This window comes from Neolamprologus multifasciatus, chromosome 1 (genome assembly GCF_963576455.1).
Source record: "Neolamprologus multifasciatus chromosome 1, fNeoMul1.2, whole genome shotgun sequence".
Taxonomy (NCBI): Eukaryota; Metazoa; Chordata; class Actinopteri; order Cichliformes; family Cichlidae; genus Neolamprologus; species Neolamprologus multifasciatus.
The window spans coordinates 14,541,021-14,549,193 of NC_140439.1; the positions used below are offsets into that span (position 1 = coordinate 14,541,021).

At 44.5% G+C, this 8,173-nt stretch overlaps 1 protein-coding gene across 1 annotated transcript; it reads left to right on the forward strand.

The window, feature by feature from the left end:
* Positions 1 to 1,763: 1,763 nt before the first annotated feature.
* Positions 1,764 to 6,764, forward strand: LOC146525483 (uncharacterized). Its single transcript, XM_085162388.1, has 2 exons — positions 1,764 to 2,954; positions 3,370 to 6,764. The coding sequence occupies exon 2, from the start codon at positions 3,630 to 3,632 to the stop codon at positions 6,762 to 6,764; it is 3,135 nt and encodes a 1,044-aa protein (XP_085018514.1). The 5' UTR covers positions 1,764 to 2,954; positions 3,370 to 3,629.
* Positions 6,765 to 8,173: the final 1,409 nt, after the last annotated feature.

The following is an 8,173-nucleotide window of genomic DNA, read 5'->3' on the forward strand; positions in this document are numbered from 1 at the left end:
AAATAATTTCTGTGTTTATGGAATTTTTAAAAAAAATTTCTATTAACTAACTAAGCCCATGAACATTAAAATTAAGCAATAAATAAAGACACGGTAATATTAAAATTAAACAATAAAAGAAGCACACAAACAAACAAATAAAAAAATACAAAAGAATCGTACCTAAGAATAATCCTGGTATTTTCTTTGTTTAAGCATTAAAAAAAGTTTATTCTTCAAAGAGAGAAGTGTTTCAGAGTAGACTTAGTTAGAAATTGTTTTCACCAATAAATACCGTGACGCAAGTGTTTGCAATGTCTAGTTTAGTATGCCTTTTGATCTGAAGCAGAAATGAATTTCTCAGATACATGCATTATTTAAATCTATATTTTAAAACTATATGTAATGTAATAATTGTGCATCTTTATCATGAAAATGAGTATTTATAATATTACTCAGAAGGAGTGCCATTTGAGTTCTGCTGCCAAATTCATTTTTCATCCATCTGATATTAGCAGTGTGCAGTGGTTAACTTTTTGAGCTGCTCTTGTACATCAGGTTTCAGTTATATTTATGGAGCTAAATGCCAGCACAACACAGTTTATCAAAGTAACCTGTTATGTTATTTAACAAGCAATAAAACAAAATTTACAGATCAGAAAGGTGAGAATTTCATCGGTTTTACAGCTGTTTGGTCCAATGTGCTTGTGTTTTTTTATATAAACTACTTTTGGTTGACAGTATTCAATTTGAAAGGCAGTTTGAAAGTTGAATGTTTGTGAAAGGCAGAGGAGGGAAGACTGTTGTGTCACTTTAATGAATAAACATATATTTTAACACTATTTTAGTGTGTGGTAAAAAGAATGAGACAAAAAAAAAATCACACTTTGTGTTTTAATTAGAATATATAATCACAAAAACTGGTATAAATTAATCAGGTTTTGCAATAAGAGATTTAGTAGACATATCTTGAAATGAATAATATTAGAAGGTCTACAAAATGTGTTTTATTGTTTTCTCCTTTTTTGTGTTTATTAATAAATACTGCAGCTGTTGTGTAGCACTGATATACAAACATTATCACTAGATTTTCTGGAGTTGACTTCAGTGTAGTACTTTGATACCACCAAGATTAACAATCAGCACAAAAAAGGGAAAGAAAACAAGTCATGAACAGTTTCTACATTGAATTTATTTTTAGGAATAAACTTATCACACTGAGAAAGACAAGTAGCATCTCGCCTGGTTTTTCTGCCCTATTAGTTGAGCATTCTCAATTTCTGACGGACAGTGTCAGGGCCATGTGGAGGTGGAATTTCACCAACTGACAGTTTCCTACGTTTAACTGACACAGTTTTTAATGTTATCTGGAATCATCTATAAAGATAGATGCAGTCTGTAATATACTGGCCCACAGCCCTGCCATTGTGTAAGCTTGCATTAAATGTATTATTGCAAGAATGCAAGACACTATACTGTTCCTGTGTTGCACTGTTGATATTTTCCGTGCTGTTCATATGCTGTCGAAAAAGAACACTGTCGGTACTCAGCTCAGTGCTTGATGTAAATGTATCATTTGAAAGATTGTGTGCTTTGAAGTGGTCACAGTGCTCATTGCTGATTGAACTTTCCACCCCAAACAACTAGTATGCTACTTGCATATCAAAATTCTGGTTTTGATAAATAAATGCCAATGGAAAAAATACATTTTTTGTGACATCATATTTTTATCCATATGCCACTAGCAGCGCATTCCACTTGTGTGAAGTGTTTGTGTAGTACAGGGGTGGTGGAAACCACTTGATCTACATTTATTTGTAGTGTGCAGTCTTCAAGCATGGATGGGAACACATTGCAGCTGCACAGCTACTGGCAAATAATTTAAGATGACATGCTCTGCAACTGTTACTTGTACAAGTATTTCTAAAATGTAGCAAAGGCATACAGTGTGGTGGTAGTATGTGTGACGCTACTGTTTGGTCATTAAAAGCTCTTTCAACATAAGGGTACATATTATATAGCAAGGGAAGCAAAAGGATGTAACAAAAGTGGGAGAACACAGGAGTAAATATTTCAGTTGTGCGAGCTGAAATATGCATTGCAGTAGTGCGTGCTCTGTTAACACATCTATGTGTTTGTATGTTGCAGCGTACACATGCGGAATGAGTGTAAGATTGTAAAAACATCAGAGGACAGCATTGTGGAAAATTCTCTCCTTATATTTTTTTAATATTTTGCACTTATTTATTGAAACCTGCAAACATTATAATACAGAATATAAGGCAACTGTAACAAGCCTGAAAGTCAGTGATTGATAAATGTTTTTTTTTTTAAATGTCGTTATTTAGTGTGACCAACTTCCCTCTAAGGTCTGTCTGCTAGTACTAATAACGTTGCTCCAATCTTGTTAGCCTTACAAAATACATCAGCTAAGTGTCTGTGATGTTGCACATCTAATACAGTTTTGTTTCTTTAATTGCAAAGCTTAAAATAACCTTTTCAGAAGCCCGGTCTCTATTCTCCATATGGTCTTTTATTTTGAAAGTTGAATGCATTTTCTGTTCCTGTGTCTGATTTCTGTCTTAGGCAAGCTTTCTTGGCATTTTTTTTTAAAGTACATTCAAAGCTCTTCTTTGGATTTTGACGGCTTTTTGTTCTGTTGTCATTCAAGATGAGCCCACTATCCTCAGTCAAAGCTCTGAGGAGGCCAATCCATGACTGATCACTGAAGTGTCAAAAGATACCATTTAAAATTGTTATTCAGCTAACTTGTCCATTATGTGTAGACACGTTGTTAAAAGTCCGCTTGTTCACTGTAACTGTTTTAGACTACGTTACCCATGATGCACCTCGATATCTGTACTTCCGGTTGGGAACGTGTTCAGCGCAGTTCTGCACAGATGAGAGGTGTGTCGGAGGAGTAACGTATTTACTTGCGTTCCTGTGTGGGCTAATACTGTGTGCGTGCTTACCATGTGAGTATTGTAAGATGAGAGTGATGCTTGTTTGACTTTATCTGTGTAATACTGTGTAATCTGTGTAAGAAGCTAGTCCCGTTGCTATCGCTAAGATGCGTTTTTTCTGGTCTACTACAGGCAGCCTTGTGTTCAGCCCATATTTCATTTCATATACAACTTACTGTCAAGCATTGTGGTTGTAGGTGGATGTAACTACTTACTATGTTTATTCTCTGAATCGTTGTAATCTGCAGAGGTCTGGTTTGCCAATTTATATACGAGCCAGAAATTCATTTATGGTCTTAGGGTGCCATCTAGTGGCCATAAGGTTACGGCAGATTGTATAACATTACGCTGGAAACCCACAGTACTGTATAAGGGGTACACTGCTATCCATAGTAGTTAATACAAATGCTTGTTCTTCTGTTTACAGATGACCACACACACCCATATACACACTCACACCCCTTTTACCTACATGTGAATCCTGTAATGCAATCGCTTCCCTACCAACGCTATACATCCTGTCGATGTCATCTGCCATCTCCTTATTAAAGTTATTGGAACTACATCACTGTGGAGTACCATTCCTTCTGACCGAGGACGACTCAGTTGAAGCGTGATCGGCAATCAGTGCAAACATATCTTACAAGTGGTCCTTCGAGCCGGATTTGCCTTGGCTGAGTTAATGAGATGGCAAACCCTCAGGATAGAAGTGCATCGAGTAGCCCCCGTCCAATGCGGGAGAAGAAGCTTCCAGGACATCTGGTGGACTATGAGCACAACCTAACTGAGCCACCCAAGCCATCTAGAGCTCCAAGTAGTTCAAGCAGCTCCGACTATGAAGAGGATGAGAGATGGCAGAGGATGGAATCAGTTTGGAGCAGTGTCCTCCAACACATGACTCAACTGCAAGTGTCTATGGAGGAAACTCGTGGGACATTACTAAAGCGGGTGGAGCGTTTGGAGCAAGCTTCTAAACCTGGCAGTCCTCTTTCCCCAGAAACAGGAGCGTTAGAACAACCCCAACATATTTCCTCCATAACAGAAGTTGCACCACTACAACCTAGCAGTGAGGTGTTACATGATACCACAGAGCCACTAACTGTGCCAGTAATACCCTCAGAGCAGGGCACCACAACACCTGCGAACATGCCGACGCCAGTGGAAACATCTGCTCCATCACCTCCTCGTAAAGTGAGCCTTCACACTCAGCCAGTGCTGCACCCTGCCACTTATGTAGCTGCATCGACACCACTCAGGAGACCTGGACGATGCACTGCTGAACCCTTCACATATCAGCGATCGGAACATCAGCTCCTGATAAACAGGCCAGACCAGGTGCAGCTATTACATCCTGCAGCCCCAGCTGATCAGCCACTACAACATGCTCATCTTTCAGTGCACCAGCTATCACAGACTGTGGACCCAGTGAGTCTGCAGCAGATGTCACATCCTGCTGCTCCTGTCTTCCAAGTCAGACATCCAGCTAATCCTGTGTACTTGCAGCAACCTTCACGTCCACCAGCGCCTGTGACTCAGCCATCACAGTGGGCAGAAGCTCATCGCCCTGTGCCCACCATACTGCATCCTGAAGATTTGCCTGATCCAGCTGGCAAATACTATGTTCCTTATCCCTCAGGAGGTAACTATTCATCATCTTCCTCTGCTGAACACCAAAATCCACAGGTTGCCACAACTTACCCAGCAGGAACGCCTCTACCAAACCTGATGGAGATGATGGTGGCGTCTTCATATGGCATTCCAAAGCCTAAGCTGGTGATCTTCCGGTCGGGGAGAGAGAGTGACTTCGCCTTATTAAAGAAAGGGCTGGACAGCACCTTAGGGCCACATTCTCATCTGGGAGAAGATTACAAGTATCAGGTCCTACTAGATCATCTAGAGCATCCCAGCGCCCTACAGGTAGCCAAGCGCTACATTCACGACCGCACTCCCTACACTAGTGCAATGAGGGCGCTAGAGCAGAGGTATGGACAGCCAAGGCAGTTAGTCCAAAGTGAGCTTAGCACTATCTTAAACTGCCCCTCTATTAGAGCCGGAGACTCTCAAGCTATTGAAGACCTCTCCCTGTCGGTGTCCAGCCTGGTCGGGCTTCTCAGTACCATGGATGAAGTAGCAGCCAGTGAGCTTCATTGTGGTTCACATGTGGACAGACTGCTTACCAAGCTCCCTCTGAACTACAGGGACAACTTCATCGAGTACTGTATCACCCGGGGGATCATCCGCAGTGGCAGCAGCCGAACATACAATATGTATGACTTCTCAGAATGGCTCGAACGGAAATCCCAAGTCCTTCAGCTATCCAGACAAGCCTCTCAAATGCCCCCGGACAAGCCACGTCCAGAGAATAACCTACTCAAAGCCTCAGCAGGGCTCAAGCCACACAACAAATCTGCTTCCATCTACTATGGTCCAAATCCAGCTCAAGCCAAGCTAAAACAGGAGGGAGAATCGACAGCTCCAGATCCGAAAGTCCAACCTAAGAAGAGACAGAAGTTCAAACCTTATTGTCCATACTGCGAAGGGACAGAGCATTATCTGAATGGCTGTGAGGGATTCAAAAGGCTAGACCTCAAAGCTATGGCTACCTGGATTACCGAGAAGGCCAAATGCTGGCGCTGTGGCCGTAAACATTCTCCAGAGCAGTGTACTCTGAAGAAGCCGTGCAGCACCTGTGGTGACCAGCATTTGTCAGTGCTCCATGACCTGGTTGAGGCCAAGAAGCGGGACCCTAACATACTAACTGTGAGTACTAGTATGGTCTACCTAGACTATTCAAGTCACTCAGGTCGTGTTATGCTTAAGGTAGTACCAATCCAACTACATCATGGGGGCAAATCACTGGATACATTTGCTGTGCTCGATGACGGCTCAGAGAAGACTGTTGTGCTTCCTGCGGCAGTTAAATCTCTAGGTTTGAAACAGGAGGAAGCAACACTCTCACTGAGAACTATCCGTCGAGATGTAATCCAGATGAAGGGAGGCTTTGTCTCATTTCAGGTGTCACCAAGGGCTAAGCCCAAAGTGAGATATAAAGTAACACATGCCTTCACAGCCCAACAACTGAGCCTAGCTACTCAGTCATGTCCAGCTGAACAGCTAAAGAAGAAGTATCTTCACTTACAAAAGGTCCAGATAGAGGGATTTAACCAGGTCCAACCTTTGGTGCTGATTGGCTCAGATAACGCTCATCTCATCACCCCTGTCCGTCCCGTCCTTCGGGGGTCGTCCAAAGGGCCAGTAGCCATCCGCACCAAGCTCGGATGGGCCATTCAGGGGCCGGCCAGTAGTATGCCTGCATCTGAGGGGGACCTGCAGTGCCTGAACATGTGCCTTTCTCCTGCAGAGACCCTGCATCAAGATGTGAAGCGTTTGTGGCAACTAGATGCTCCCCCCTACAGGACAGAGAAGGAGGTCACACGGTCAAAGGAGGACAGAGAGGCGGTAGCTATGTTGGAAACAAAGACCATCAGAGTCCCAGTAGATGGGGTCGAGAGATATGCCACTCCGCTGCTGAGAAGAAGAGACTTTCCACGGATGTGTGTCTCTCCTGAAGCAGTAAAAGGCCTCCTCAGATCTACCGAACGTAAGCTGGCCAAGAATCCTGATCTGACCCTCACATACAGCCAGGAGATCCACAGGTTAGTAGATTGTGGTTATGTTGTTAAGCTGAGCCCAGATGAGACACATAGCTCTTCTGAGTCATGGTATGTACCCCACCACCTGGTACATCACAATAATAAGGCTAGGGTGGTCTTCAACTGTTCATTTGAGTTTCAGGGGGCTGTCCTGAACCACTACCTCTGACCAGGACCTCCCTTGGGGCCCACTCTGCTGGGGGTATTACTCCGCTTCCGCCAACACCCTGTAGCCGTGAGTGGAGATATCAAAGCCATGTTTCACCAGATTCGGCTGCTCCCAGAGGATTGTCCTCTGCTACGGTTTCTGTGGAGGGATTGTGAAACTGACCGGCCCCCAGATGTATATGAGTGGAGAGTTTTGCCCTTCGGAACAACATGTAGCCCCTGTTGTGCTATTTTCGCCCTACAGAGACATGCAAGGGAGTATGAAGACACCCACAAGGACATCTGTGACTCTGTCCACACAGCCTTCTATGTGGATAACTGTTTACAGTCCCTGTCCAACCCAGAAGAGGCAAAGCAGCTCATCGACCGAATGAGAGATTTACTCATTCAAGGAGGATTCGAGATACGTCAATGGGCGAGCAACGTGCCAGAAGTAGTTGCTCACCTGCCCGCTTCAGCTAGATCAGAGAGCTGCGAGCTTTGGCTGTACTTCAAAAGTCTCGACCCACAAGAGTCAACATTAGGACTCAGCTGGCACTGCCCGACAGATGTCCTGGGATATAAGCACCGCCCTATAACCTACTCCACGGTCACGCTGCGCAACGTGTACAAGGTACTAGCTACCCAGTATGACCCCCTAGGTTATATTTGTCCCTATACTACAAGGGCCAAGCTGATTGTACAAGCCCTGTGGAGCACAGAGAGAGGATGGGATGAGCCCATCGAAGGGAATCTACTTCAGTCCTGGCTGGAGTGGGAAGGTGAACTGTCACACCTTCAGCATGTCACCATTCCCCGCTGCTACGCTCCTCCTCACAACTCCAGCAATGTGACATACGAGGCTCACATATTCTGTGACGCATCAGAAAAAGCGTATGGGGCTGTGGCTTATCTCCGAGTAATCGAGCAACAACTGCCCATTGCCACATCATTCCTGATGGCTCGCTCCAGGGTGGCCCCACGCAAACAGGTGTCAATGCCTCGGCTGGAGCTTTGCGCAGCACTCACGGGAGCCCAATTGGCCAAATTACTCCAGACGGAGCTCACCATTCTCCTGCAGTCGATCTACCTGTGGACAGACTCTACAACGGTGCTCCAGTGGATCCAGTCTAGTTCCTGTCGCTATAAGGTATTTGTGGGGACTAGAATCTGTGAAATACAGGAGCTGACATCTCCTGAACAGTGGCGGTATGTGACCTCTGACCTCAATCCCGCTGATGACATCACCAGAGGGAGACATCTCGCCGACCTAACTGTCCCCAATCGTTGGTCACATGGTCCACCCTTCCTGTCACAAACTGCTGACACTTGGCCTAAGTTGCCAACAGAGTTCCCGGCATGCAGTGAGGCAGAGCTCATACGGCATTCTGTGGGCTCGCTTCTGCATCCCCGACCTTACCGGATCCAACA